General features: G+C 42.3%; 1 protein-coding gene across 4 annotated transcripts in view; it reads left to right on the plus strand.

Annotated features, from left to right (window-relative positions):
- Positions 1-14,913, plus strand: part of AFF3 (ALF transcription elongation factor 3) — a 466,113-nt gene that overhangs the window by 399,026 nt on the left and 52,174 nt on the right. For all 4 annotated transcript variants that reach the window (XM_074965024.1, XM_074965032.1, XM_074965041.1 and 1 more), the window contains 2 exons: positions 5,004-5,169; positions 13,365-14,405. In XM_074965024.1, coding sequence (XP_074821125.1) covers positions 5,004-5,169; positions 13,365-14,405 — 1,207 coding nt within the window. The remainder of the gene's footprint in view (positions 1-5,003; positions 5,170-13,364; positions 14,406-14,913) is intronic.

Here is a 14,913-nt window from a genome sequence, read left to right on the forward strand (position 1 = left end):
GACTGTCTTACTGAGCAAAACAGCAAGTTGCAAGCAAAAATCTGGATAAGATTAAACCTTAGCAAAGTGAAATTATACAGATCTGCTGAGGTTGAAAGCATGAAGAGTGGACATTTTGCTAGCCTTCCCAGTCTGTGGTGGGAAGATGTTTCAGAAGGTCAGTCTGTCACATAGCCTTGACATGGTCCTTGATCAGAGTCTAACACTGAAGTTCAGGAGCCTGATTCTCCATTCTCTTGCAGTCTTGGTTATCACTTGTAGCTCTTCAAAGTGGGGATAAAATGCTACCAAAATGCTAGGTGCTGGTGAAACAGGCTCTAGAGGGTCAGCAGTAGTCAGAGCTGCTCTATTTCCTTTGAATCAATTTAATAATATTGCCAGACTGCACCTCTTTCTCTGGCACCCTGACCTGATATCCATAATGCATGTCTTTGTAACCCTGAGGCTGGATTCCTGCAATGCATTTGATGTTCTTCTGTCTAAGAGTCACGTATGGCTGATGCAGAATACAGCAGCATGACTGTTATTAATGGTCAGTACTGTGTGGCTGTCTGAACTGCCTATGCATTGGTGTGAACTAGGGTTAAGATTTTGTTTTTACATTTAAGGCTGCATCTATGTTATGAGGTAGGGGTGAGATTCCTAGCTCACGTAGACACACGCTAGCTCTCATCTGAGCTAGTGTGCTAAAAATAGTGGCATAACCACAGTGGCATGGGCAGCGGCAGCACCATGCTGGCTGCCTTGAATACAAACTTGCCTCAACCCTTGGGTAGGTACCTGGGGCTGTAAGCCACAGCTTCTGCTACCACGGCTATGCTGCTATATATAGTGTGCTAGCTCAGATGAGAGCTAGTGTGAGTATGTCTGCTTGACCTGGGAATCACACCTCTATCTCATAGTGTAGACGTAGCCTAAGTACCTTACTTAGCTTTTGGCGCCCTCTGTAGAGTAATGTCTTGCTTTCTTAGGCCAATCAGAGTGGGTATTCTCATCACAGGGCTTTGTACGGGTAGTTACTACCCATATTTTTGCTTAAATAAAATGCTTAAAATAAAAATACCATTTCCAACATGCAATAATTGACTTTAAGACATAAATCCAAATACTTTTGTGTGTGTTGTTTGCCACAAGGATTAAAATGCATGTCTGTGTTTTATTTTGACTGCATGGTCTAGCATGTTTAAACAAGAGAAGTTCAAAATAGCATTCATTGAACCATATCCATGGTTGATGGTTTTTAAAAAGAAAGTAAAAAGAAACATGCAAGAATTTTTATACTGAACCATCAAAGTCCAATGAACACTTTTCAAAAACATGGTGCATTCACAGTCCTGGAGATAGTAGGGGGATAGAAGATTATCTCAGTATCAGTTGAAATAGAAAAACATTTGTGTCGTTAATTTGTTTTAGCATATTGACTACCATTACAGCGGCAAATATAGATTTCCAGATGTTTGTAAAGAGTTCAAGAGTTATATTTTATACGTATGGCTGTAATAATGATTTCTATTCAACAGCCTAGAAAAAACATTTCATGTCACAACAAGAAAGAAATATTACTGCTTTTTATCCCTCATCCCCTTTCTAGGAATTCTGAGTACTTTAATCAATGCCAAACAAAAATGATGGGCTAGAAATTAAAACCACAGCCCCCAGAGGCAGGACATAAATGTGCAGATGTTCTGTGATGTTGAAGAAGCTTGTCAGACAGACACTGACAATGATTTTCTGAGAAGGACTAAGAATCTATTAACATAGGACACTCTCAGAACACTGGCTCCCTTAACCACTCTGTCAGAAAAAGCATTTGTCTTTTCACATTTCCTGAAAGAACTGTCACATTGTGAGTTACTTTGTTCTCACCATTTCATTAGCAAGGCTAGTAACTAGAATCTATTACTGTAAGGAAATAAAGTGAGAAACGCCCATCTCTGATTTACTGGACTTATCACATGTGCACACTACTGATTGGTCCCCAAGTAGTGAACAAACTTCAGGAGTCCTTTTCCAGTCAGGCTTATTATTTCAAGTATCTATGTGTCTCTGACCACTGCTCTACAAATGGGTGTGCTGAAAATTTTGTGTTTCCCAAATTTAACCAATTAAACAAGGAAATATTACAATTAATGGTAAAAGCAACAACTGGTGAGTTTTTAAAGACACTCACTGTGTCTGGGTACATGTCTGGACATGATAATAAACACCTTAGCACAGAAAAGGGATTGTATACTCTCCTTTACTAGTCTCTGCTGCACTAGACTATCTCTGTTAGTGTACAATTTCTGCCTCTGAAAGGGGATCCCTGACTGGAATTCTTTGGCAAATGTAAATAAATTCCAGCTGCTCTCGCTTCATTCACTGCATTTTATTTATTGTTTTACTCAAAACACACAAGGCCAGATTTCTTGTGTGGTCTGTTTCCTTTCTGCCCCCAGGCAGTACAAAGGGGCTAGATATTGAGATGAGAATTCTCCCAGTGCAGGGAGCGCTCAGTTATCATAAAGCCAATGGAACTAGCTCCTATGCCCAGTTCTGGGTAGGAGACACGCCAAGAGGCAGGAAGGCAGTGCTTAATTTGTGCCAGGGCCGAGCAGTTCACATCCCCAGCACCTCTGGGCTTGCCAAGTCAGTTATGAAAGTAAAATAATTACTTGAGCGCCGGCACCTAATTGCTTGAGCCCCGGCACCTTTTTCATTACAAATTAAGCACTGTAGGAAAGGGACATATTAGGGGTGGGAGGGAAAGTGGGTACAGTGCTGCTATGCCAGTTCATATCAGGCAGATGGTCCTTTGTGGACCTTTAACAGATGGCCTAAGTGAGAGCAGCCTAAGTGAGAGCAGTGGGGCTGGGGCCAGGAGCTCCACAGAACAGAGAATCAGGGAACTATAACTGGCTTTCTGACTGCCTTTCCTCTTTCCTACACTGAGTGGATCTCAATTTAGGAAAGAACCTTACCCATAAATTTCTTGTCTCAAAAGACTTGGCTCAGGTATCAGATCCTTTCTTTCTGGGTGGAATTAGTGGATGAAAAGAAAGCACTAGATGTAGTATATTTGAATTGTAATTAATTATTTGAGACAAGATATCTCTCAAAATTAATTCATATTAGCTTGGATAAGGAGACTATGATAAGACCAGATATGGATTGAAGGATGTAAGCAAGGGTAATGATAAACAGTGGTGTTCTGAGCTGGGAGAATATGATTACTGGGGTGCCAGGGTGTTTGGCTTGGGCTCATTTAACATCCGTATTAATGGTCTGAAAGAGGAAGTGAACAGCCATTTAATTCAGTTTGCATTTGATACTAAATTAGGAGTTGCTGCAGACACCAGTGAGGGCAGAGAAATAAATCAAAGGCATCTGGAAACATGGGCAGTAAATAACAAAATGAGATTCAGTTTGAAAAAATGCAAGCTAATATCTGTGGAGGGAAACCATCCAAAATGCACCTATTCGGTGAGAGAATCCTGAAAGCAGTCATTCTGAAAGTGTTATAAGGGTATTAATGGGCAAAAAACGACATGAGTTTCAAATATGATATTACAGCCAAAAAGTCAGTGTAATTTAGCTCTACATATGCAGGAGGAGTGCACCAAGGAATAGCAAGGAAATGGTCCCTCTTTATGTGGCTGTGGTGAGAACACACCTGCAATACTGTGTTCAGTTTGGGGCTTCCCATTATCAGAAAGATACAGACAAATTGGAAAGAGTTCAGAAAAGAGCCGTAAAAATGATCCAGCACCTTGAGGCAGTGTTGACTTATGAGGAAAGATCAGAGAAGCTATATATGTATAACTTGGCTGAGAGATGGCTGCAAGGGGACAGAATAACAGTCTGCAAATATTTGAAGGGTGTAAATACCAAGGGGGGAGGAGAATGGTTTAAGGTGATCACTATGAGTAATGAGTTTAAATAATAAACAGCAACAATAAGTTAGGAGGACAAATTTAGACTGAATAGCAGGAAAATCTTATAGCAGTGAGATCTGTTAGGCTGCAGAGTAGTTTCCCATGGGATGAGGTGAAAGCTCCATTCATATGAGTCACGTAAAACCAGGCTGGACAAATCACTAGAAAATGTACTGTACTGCAGAGAAGCTTCCATTGCCTGGGGAATGGGTTGGATGACTTAATAGGTCATTTCCATCTCAGATGTTTATGGCTGTCTGATACTTTAATATGTGTAGTCAATTAGTGAAAAGAATATATTTTCCTGTTGTCTGTGGGTCCATAATTTAGTGACCCAATCCTGCAAAAACTTACGGACTTAGTGCTTAACTTTTAAGAATGTAAGTCATCCTATTGACTGCTCACATGTTTAAGCATACACTTAAGTGTTTGCGGGATCACAGCCTCAGATCTAGCAGAGTTCTGTGTAAATATAGCTGTGCATATAGCTAACTAAATCATCTCTATTTAACTAATATGTGGAAAGAATACAAAAGAGTGGTGTCAGCAGAAAGCCCCAAAGAGACGTTACTCTATGGGGGTTTTTTTAGTTGACCGGTGACAAGAACTATGGAGTACATGCCAGTTTACTAACTGTTAATCTTTGCCATCTTGCTGCTTTCCCCTCTGAGATAATGAGTATTCAGTAGACATTGTGAGACTATTTTCTATATTCCATTTTTTTTCTAAAATTTGATATTTTTGAACGGTCTGATTTGAGATGTACTCTTAAAACTTCTGTTAAATATGAAAAGGGCAACTGGAAATGAAAATATGATCCTTTTCTCACAGAAGGAAGAAATGCTAGTGGCATATTAGTATGGAACTAACATTCAGTTTGGGTATTTTTCCCATTAAAAGAAAGTTATTTTCAACCCATCTGACCACTTATTTTTAAAAACAGCAAAGCCCAGGTTGCCAATATTCAGACAGCTGTGAGCTAGGCCCCCTAAAAATAGCAGAAAGTGCAACTGGTTTTTTTGTTTGTTTGTTTTATGTTGTTTATTTGTTTTTCTTTCCCCCTTGGTGGGTTGTGCGTCGGGCTGGCAGCACTGTCGTGCCGCAGCCCAGTAGCAGAACCTCAGGAGTCTCCAGCAAGAGGTCAAGTAGCAGCAGCTCCAGTGAATCCGAGAGCAGTTCAGAATCTGACTCAGAGAGTGAAAGCAGTTCGAGTGAGAGTGACGGCAGCAAGCCCTCTCATTACTCCAGCCCAGAGGTAAGGACTCCTGTGCTTTATGATTCAGGGTGGCAGCTGAGATATTCCACCCACTCGGGCCCTTAGCTAGCCAAGAAACATAGGGAGGCTGTGGGGAGGCCAAAAAAAAATGGAATGGGGGAGGCCCAGGGATCCCCTGCCCTTGAGTCATTCTGAAATGCATTCCTCAACAAAAGCAAACACAAAAAGATATGCCAACTAGGGAAATGTGATCTAGATTAAATTACTATACGGTGGATACATAACTGATTTAAAGACTGTATTCAAAGAGTAGTTATCAATGTTTCACTGGCAAACTGAGAGAATTTATCTATTGAGATCCCACAGGGGTCTGGTACTAGTCAATATTTTCATTAATGACTTGGATAATAAAGTCAAGATTATGCTTATGAAATTTGTGGATAACACCACGCTGGGAGAGGTTCCAAGCATTTCGGAGGATGGGGTTAGAATTCAAAACAACCTTGACAAATTGGAGCATTGGTCTAAAATCAACAAGATGAGATTCAATAGGACAAAATTCAGAGTACTACACTTGGGAAGGAAAAAGCAAATACACAACTACAGAATGGGGAATAATTAGCTAGGGTGTAGTTCTGCTGAAAAAGTATGTGATAGCTGTAGAAGATCACAAATTGAATATGAGCCAACAGTGTGATGCAGTTGCAAAAAGGCTAATATTCTGGGATGTATTGCCAGGCACGTGGCGTGTAGTAATTGTGCCTCTCTACTTGGCACTGGTGGGGTTTCAGCTGGAGTTCTGTGTCCAGTTCTGCATACTACACTTCAGGAAAGATGTGTACAAACTGGAGAGAGTCCAGAGAAAAGCAAAAAAAAAAAAAAAAAAAACTGAAAAAAGATTTAGAAAACCTAAGGGAAAGTTAAAAAACAGGGCATGTTTAGTCTTGAGAAAAGAACAGTGGGGGGGAGATATGATAACAGTCTTTAAATATGTTAAGGGCAGTTATAAAGAGGACTGTGATCAATTGTTCTCCATGTCCACTGAAGGTAGGACAAGAAGTAATTGTCTAAATCTGCAACAAGGGAGATTTAAATAGATATTAGGCAAAGCTTTCTAACTATAAGGATAGTTAAGCACTGGAATAGGCTTCCAGGAGAGGTTGTGGAATCCCCCTCATTGAAGGTTTTTAAGAACAGGTTAGACAAACACCAGTCAGGAATGGTCTAGGTATATTTGCTCCTGCCTCCGTGCAGAAGGCTTGGCAGGATAACCTATTAAGGCTGTAAATAACCTTACATATTCCCCAGACTCTCACATACATAGACACACAAATATACGTAAAAAGTATTCAAAAATCCAGCATCAAGACTGTAAACACACCCAAACCCCAGACAGGTAATTCCCCTTTACCATACGACACTGGATCATGACAATCATGTCTCACAATCATAAAAAATTACATTCCCTTTTTAAAAAAATCAAAAACACGGTATGTATGTTATGTAACATTTTGGCACCAAATATAAAAGTACCAAAAGCATACTGTAGTGTGTCTCCCTTGTTTTTGTTGTTCTTTCTTTACTCAGCAATTTTCTTGCCTTCTCTCTGCCTCTCAGTATTTTTCAGATTCACTTTCAGTTAATTTTTAATTTCTCCTTTCCCCTCCCCCAAATCTATTCCTCCAGCCTTCCCTTTTCTTTTCTCTTTCTCTACATTCCTGGGCACTCCTTGCCCCTCTCCCTCTCTTTACCGTCCTATTTCCTCCTCTCCCCATTGGTCTCCTTCCACTCAAGGTCTCACCCTTTCCCTGCAGATTCTGTCCTCTTTCTCCAGTTCCCCACTGCAGACATCTGCCTTTATGTCTCAATCTTTTCCTTCCATATGGAGTCTCAACAAACGTACAAATTGGGAAGGAGGAAGCAAGAAAAGGAGAAGGGGGTTGCTAGTGTGTCTTTGTCAATGTGTACATAGAAGTGATCTCTCCAAGAACAATTGACCTGGTCGTTCCAGCAGGGCATCACATCTATTAATCCATATGGGACATTGATTGGGATTTCATATGGAGATCTGTAGACTACAAGTCATTTTAGGTTATTTTTTGTCCCCCACCTCAAATATCATAGGCACATATTCAAAGGTTTTTATTTCTGGACTGGGGCATCTTCTGTGTTTAGCGGGAAAGAGGATTGCTGCTCCACCTCCTCTTTTATTTTTCTAGCTCATTTTGGGATCTTTGTGTATGGAGTAAGCTGAGGTAGAATAGGGTCAGAGGTAGCATCCAACCAGGTTTCAGTGACGCAGGTCAGTTCAGAAGTCTCATCCAATATCAAATTGTGAGTGGGGCTATGTGACAGAGTGGTAGGTACAAAGGCCTGAGTCAGCACTCTTCACAGCAGCCCCAATCAGGCAAAGCAGATTAGAGCTGACTATGCAAGTCTGTGCCTAATTTGGGGGCGGGACAAGGCAGAGAGGCCAGTTAAGCCCTCAGCCAAGAGCCCACAAATAGGCATAGGAAAGAAGAGCACAGTGGGGGGAAGCAGGCAGTAAGAGGGAAAGAGACATCGCTCTCCTCTGCTTGGGAGAGGTCTTAGGTATGCTGTGAAGGTGGTGGGATGCAACTGTAAATAAACTGCAAAGGGTGTTGAACCAGCAAAAGGGTCTCTATGTAATTTGTGGACTGAGACAGAGGCTGGACCAAGGTGGCCCTGTTACAAGCTAGTTTTGTACACTGCCAAACATGCACTCATCATCCAGACCAGTGTTTCCCAAACTTGGAATGCCGCTTGTTCAGGGAAAGCCCCTGGCAGGCCGGGCCGGTTTAGTAACCTGCCGTGTCTTCAGGTTCAGCCGATCGCGGCTCCCACTGGCCACAATTCGCTGTTCCAGGCCAATGGGGGCTGCGGGAAGCGGCGGCCGGTACGTCCCTCGGCCTGCGCCGCTTCCCACTGCCCCTATTGGCCTGCAGCGGCAAACCGTGGCCAGTGGGAACCGCGATCGGCCCGGCCCGCCAGTGGCTTTCCCTGAACAAGCGGCGTCCCAAGTTGGAGAAACACTGGTCTAGAAGCTGAGGCTGTTATCCTCTCTCCCTCTCTCTATGGAGGCCATGAATGAGGGTGCTGGTAGAGGGGTTGACTTCATGTGCTTAGTTGAAGGACTGATGCTATGTGTGGCATCCTTGATTGAGGTCTGTTCGTTCCAATGACACTTTGGGTTTAGGATGGTGAGGGATAACTGGATCTGAAGTCCCTTGAAGGGGCTGAACTTCCTACTCGCCGAATTCTAGGAGTCTGGCACTGTTGTGCTTTCCTCCAATAAGTTAGCATGGTGGTCTCTGTAAGGCAGGAATTGGTTAGAAGACTGCAGGAGTAATAGATTGGGGTGTGTGTGGTGTAGGAGAGACAATTGTAATTGGTTGGTTGGCTGTTTTGGGGACGGAAGGGCAGGTTCCCTGGTGCCATCTATTTGAGGCTTTAAGCTACTAGCATGTAGTTTCCAGTTATCACTCTAGCCCTCCCACAAGATTTCTTATCCCCACCCCTGGTGGATCTTCCTGCTTCACAGCATCTCATTTTCAGTGGCTCCTCCACCCCACCCCCATAGATTTCTCCTTTACCTCCTACCCCACTCACCCTTTGGAGAGCATTCTCTGTTTTTCATCCTCCCCCCGCCTCCCACCCCAGTCACTGGAAATTTAAGCAAGGTGAAAGGGTGTCAAGGCAGCCTCCTCCTGAGCCTCCTCCAATTCCCACTGTGCAGTGTGAGCCTGTGTATCCTGACTCTTTAAATCTGTAAAGTAAAGTAGGAATAGTAAAGTAAAGTAAATAGTAAAGTAAAATAGGAATAGGGGCTGAGAAGGTTTGCAGTAGCATTAGGGATAATACAGTTGTACTAACATTCCTTGTTCAGTGTTAGAAGAAAACCTGACTCTTCCTGTGAGCCTTTATCATTGTCGCATGATCTGCTGCTATGAAGCATGGGTTGGAAGAGGAGCTGCGGGGGCAGAAGTGGCGAAGCAGCTGCATGGGACAGAGACACAGTGGCTGCTACAGCACAGCTGCCTCTAGTGACAACACCACAAAATACATGGATTTCTCTGTCCTGCTTTGCACTGAACCAGGCCCAGCTACTTCGAAAGGCTGTGAAGATTAAATGTCCCATTCTGCTTCTCTGTACTGTCTAACCTACACCGGTTTTCTTCTTTTCAAGTGTACCCATAAGTGTTTTTCTGTGACACTGTCATCCCAGGAGGTAATATTGGGTCTTAGGCCCTGGTCAGCATCTGTCAAAGCTAACAAGATTTGCAGGGCTCTGCCCTCCCCCCATCAGCAGAGTCAACATACTGACCTTGCAAGGAGCAGTGTGGTTTTGGGCACTGGTGGCTGAAGAGCTCCCTGTATATTCTTGGTGTTCCCTCCGATCTTATATATCAGTGTCATTGACACACGTCTCTTCTGCTTCGTCCACACCACAGCTACGGTGGTGATTCCCAGCTCACCTACACGTAGTGCCGCTAGCTCTCTTCTGAGCTAACGCGAGTATAAATAGTCGCGTAGCTGCAATGCCACAGGGAGCAGCCGCACTGAGGGTGAACCCACCTGAACCCCTGTGGGTACGTCCCCAGCCTGGCTAAGCCTTGCCACCGCTGCCTGCGCTCCTGCAGCTACACTACGATTTAGCCTCACGCTAGCTCTCAGTGAGCTAGTGCCCGCATACGTATGTACGCAAGCTGGGAATCACCACCTCTCGCTCATGGCATACATGGAGTCTTTATATTAAGTAAATAAAAAGAGTGTATATATCTAGGTAGATTGACTTAATGGTCATTAGGCACCTGTCTCTTCCCCAGATTTGTTTGCTTCCCTGTTAGATTTAACTCTTTTTTCATCTTTTTGACCGTTTTGTTTTTCAAACAGTTTTCAGCTTCCACAGGCCCCTGGAGAAGCCCCAGTTGTATTTTCTGGTTGGCATACTGCAAGTTAAAGATGAGTTTTGCCACCAAACTAACTTTGGACATGTCCTTTACTTTTGGTGGTGGGACACATTGGTTTTTAGCTTCCACACACCTGACTTCATTAGGCAAACTTTCTCAGGTTCCAGGACTGAAACCCTGGCCCCATTGTAGTCAATGGCAAAACTCACCAGGGCAAGGACCATCTCTCATTATGTGTATGTATAGTGCCTAGCATAAGAGGGCCCCTGATCTCAATAGGGGCTTCTCGATAAGCAGTATGGTAATGCAAATGATAAATAAGAACAACAGAGAGTGGCTTCACTTCTTAAAAGAAAAGGGCACCATAGGGCATAGGGCCTACTATGCTGCCAAGTCTCTAAGTCCCTCTTTCCAGTAGTAAGAGCAGGAGACACCATAGTTTTCACAGAGCCCTACCCCCAACCCCCCCCCCCCAAATCGTTCCGGAGAACATGCACTGGAGGCTTCCCCAGATCTATGTCCCTTGTGCCTCCAGCTATACTTTGTAGACTCTAAGAGATCTGAGTTCTAGAGACACAGTGTTTCTGAGCAGGTGTGTCAAATCCTCCTGGTTTCCCCAAAGAAGCCTAGCAGAGGAATGAGTAATTTAAAGTAGGAAAGGTTTGTGATCCAATGCTTACAGGCTCTTTAAATGCTACAAACACAGACCTTTTCTCTCTTCTCCATTTATCTGATTTTGGTTATCAGACAATTGTCAATCATCTTTCGTGAGGTAGCCACTTGGATCTACCTGGACTTAGGCAGAAGATAGACCAAAGTTTCTGTTGAACCTGGTCATCCAGGTCATCACAGATTTCACACAATTAAAAACTCCCCAGTGCAGTGGGGGGAGTGTAGACACCTATACCTTTCTAAAGAGAGCAGAATATTCCCCTGACTAATGCTGTGCTGGCCAATGCAAAGTGGGGGACAAAGGTGATATAAATTGGGGGCCTTATGATTTGCTCAGGGGTCACTGTAATCCAATGGATCAGGTGTGGGCCAGGATCTTTCCCCACCCCCACAAATAATTGAAATTTCTGGGGGCTACAACATGAATTGATGAAAAGTCTCCAGTTAAATTTTGCAAACATTTTCACCCTACCAGTCATCACATCCCATTGCAAAACAGTCTGCCTTAGTGAAAGCAGATTCTTGTATATGCTTTTTGAACTGCAAAGCTTTTCAGTTGGATCCATTAATTGAACAAATAGATTCCCATTGTATATTGACTTCATTGGTGCCAACTGCAAGCATTCAAAAATCATGTCAAGCCCCCAAAATCACGAAAGATTTCTATTTGAGATCTTTTTATTTACCTTTTGTTTTTAGGGTTCACATTTACAAGATTTTTTTTTCCAAAGCATGAATTCTAAAAGCTTTCTTTTTTAAAAAATGAAAGCTGGGATTACTTATCTAACCAATGATTCCAGGAGCTGGAGCTTTCAGAAAAGTACCAAATATCATGAGACTCATGATAAAATTGGGAGAGTTGGCAACATGGTTTGTACTAGAGGGATTTTGCCTGAGGCATTACTATTTAGGGGGCATGTACATTGGTGACAGAGTGGTAGACAGTGGAAGTACCACTACTGGGAAGCACTACGTTGTAAAATCATGTCACTCAGCTGTTCCTCGTTGTTTTTGGATGGTGTAATTTTGTCCCTGAAGTATGAATTGTGAGAAACAGAGTTTTAGAGAATGACAATATCTAAAACTGCAGGAGGGGATCATAAGTGCCGCCACACACAAAATTTGTGGATGACCAGTTGCATTCAGGAGATTGAGTGGGACATCAACGGGACAGTACAAAGTTGGCATGATATTTCCCTGTGAACCTTTACCATAGGTTGTTCTCTAATGAGAAAAATTAGACAACAAGAGTAAAATTCTTCATGGAAAACTGAGGGCAGAATGATGGTTTTAGCCCAGTGATGGTTTTCATGTCAGCATGCATGATGATTATGTATTTCAAATTAAATGGAATATTGAGGCAAATTCTGATCCCACTGAGGACTTTGGGAGATTTTCCCATTGATTTCAGTGGGGTCAGAAATTTAGCTTTTTATGACTACAGCCATAAAAGATGGTTCATATATTAGTGAGACCCTATCCAAACCTCATCTTCAGTGGGATTTTAGTGGTATAATTGAAGGTATTATTTTGCTCCATTGTGTCGTTTTTTGTTTCGCATTCTTATTCCACCACCACTTGTTTCATTTCATTCAAATTACTGATTATAAGAAGCACTTGGGCATTATTGTCTTAGCCATAGCTGCATTTGAAATAATAATTATCCCACTTCTTCACTGTCCAAACACCATTGTACTTTAGATGCACTCTTAAAATTTAATCATGTTATGGCACAAATAAGGAGAAAAATTAGCAGCTACACAATATATGTAAAATGAGTAACTGACAATATCTCCACACACAAAAATGTATGGGGGATCTTGCATGATTCTAGTGTCTGTATACTGGGGGGGGGAGCAGCAGTACGTTAGTTAGCTAAATAATGCAATTAAAACTCCCTTGTAGTGTCTAAATATTCTTGTCTTTACTAGCAATGTTATAAGATACAAAATACATCTCCCTTTTTTTCTCCTTATTCTTCATTCTGTAGCCTTGATTTTATCCCTTTTTTTCTGTCTCTCTATCACCATTATATTTTCTTTTATTTGGAAAGTTGGAAGCATTTCCCAGTAAAGTGGATGTCAATAGCACACTGCATGAATCACCTTTTAAGAAGTATGAATCACAGTAGCTGTCCTCCTTCTCAGCCTCATTCAAAACTGAAAATATCGCTTCTACAGCACACCCTGTCTCTAACAGCCTGCACTTTAGTCATTACGTTCTGCTCCTAAAGTCAATGCCCCTATTAATAGCAGAGGAATATTATTCAACTCCATGACTGGGTACCCTAATAAAGACAGTAAACTTAAATAGAGCACTAACTGTACACACTCTGTCTGTTTAACTGTCTCTTTCACCTTTTGCATCATTCTTTTTTTTCTTTGATTCCACCACCCTCATGGAGATGCTTCTCTCATAGCCCAAGGTACCAGCTAAAGGGTTAATTCCAGGAGCTGAACCCTTAGCTTGTCCAATGAGAACAGCATGGCCACAGTTAAAAAAAACACAGTACAAGCCCTGCAATTTAGTTATTTTCACTCTGAACATATAGAGAACCTATACAAATACGGACTGTGACATCCCTCACAGCTGGAAATTTATTAAATACTATTTTGTTTGATTTGCTTTCAGCCTGAGCAGCCATCATCAAACAAATGGCAGTTGGATAAATGGCTAAATAAAGTTAATCCTCACAAAACATCTATTCTTAACCAAAATGATAACCATGGACTGGAGAGCAATCAGTATTACAGCAGAATAAAGGAGGAAGGACAAGAGTGTGAGAAAATACCAGCTATTTGCCAAACTGACCTCAGAGACAAGGAAATTAAGAACCCCAGCAAAGAGGAGTTGAGGCCTAGAACTGCTAATAAAGCACCAGGAAATAAAGGAGGGAAGCAGAAATCACCTCCTACGACTGCTGCTGTTTCTGGAGACAGCGGCCCTCAGAGAAGGACGACTTGTAAAAAGCAGCCAAGAAGAACAGAGAGGACCTCTGGTGGGGATGCCTTGAACTGCCATACATCTGAGGATCTCGCTTTGAGCCAAGTATTTTTGGAAAATAACATCTGTGAACAACCTAAAGCCAGGCCCTGCAACAACAGAACTGGGCACAGAAAAGAGCCCCGTTCTGTCGCTGCATGTGAAAAGAGACGTACCAGAGGGCCAAGCAAAACTGCACCCAAATCCAAGGAATTTATCGAGACAGAGTCTTCATCTTCGTCATCTTCCTCAGATTCAGATTCAGAATCCGAACAAGAGGAATATCATCTGCCCAAACCTCAAACTGTGGCTTCTGCTTCAGGTGGAAGTGACCAGAGGTTGAAGGACTCCTTGAGCGGTAACACCAACAAAACTAACAGCAGCTGTAATGCCTTTGGCTCCATTAATGCCAGGACTAGTAATGATATAGCAAAGGAGCTGGAGGAACAGTTTTATACTCTAGTTCCTTTTGGCAGGAATGAGCTCCTGTCTCCTCTGAAAGACAATGATGAGGTAAAATCACTGTGGGTCAAAATTGATTTGACTCTTTTGTCCAGAATTCCAGAGCATTTACCTGAGGAGCCACTGGCAATGAGCACTGGAGCAAAAGAAGAAGCCAGCCTTCAGCAGAATAATTGTACTTACCCACCATCAGAAAAGGTTGTGCCAAAATCTAGAAGGAAACGCAAGGTAAGCTGTATGGGGTTTCTTTGGTTTTGGAGGGGATGCCGGGGAAAGTTGCACGGTATATTTTGTGTCTTCCTATCTATCACCTAATCTATCTAATCTATGTAATCATCTATTTCTTGTATATGATCTGTTTACCCAAACAATATAATATGTGTAACAATAATATCCTATTTGAATTCGAATTTTTGAAGCAATGTTTCATCATCACTCACTCCCCTACCGTGTGTGACTTTGAACCAACAATAGTTGTTCAAGGAACAGGAGGGGAAAAAAATTGAAAAGCAAAACTAAAACTTCTACCCAGCAGGGGACAAAGATGCCATAGCCCATAGTGCATTTTCAGTTGACACATTGTCATTCCCTCCTCATGAAAATAGTACCCTTTATTAGTGTTTTTTTCAAAACTTGGACGTCTGAAGATGATGCCTAAATCAGGAAATGAATTGTATGCAGCTGTGTAATCAAAGCCAGTATCATGTCTTCATTATGAGTGTGTTGGAGAAGGAAG

This window comes from Natator depressus, chromosome 1 (genome assembly GCF_965152275.1).
Source record: "Natator depressus isolate rNatDep1 chromosome 1, rNatDep2.hap1, whole genome shotgun sequence".
Classification (NCBI taxonomy): Eukaryota; Metazoa; Chordata; order Testudines; family Cheloniidae; genus Natator; species Natator depressus.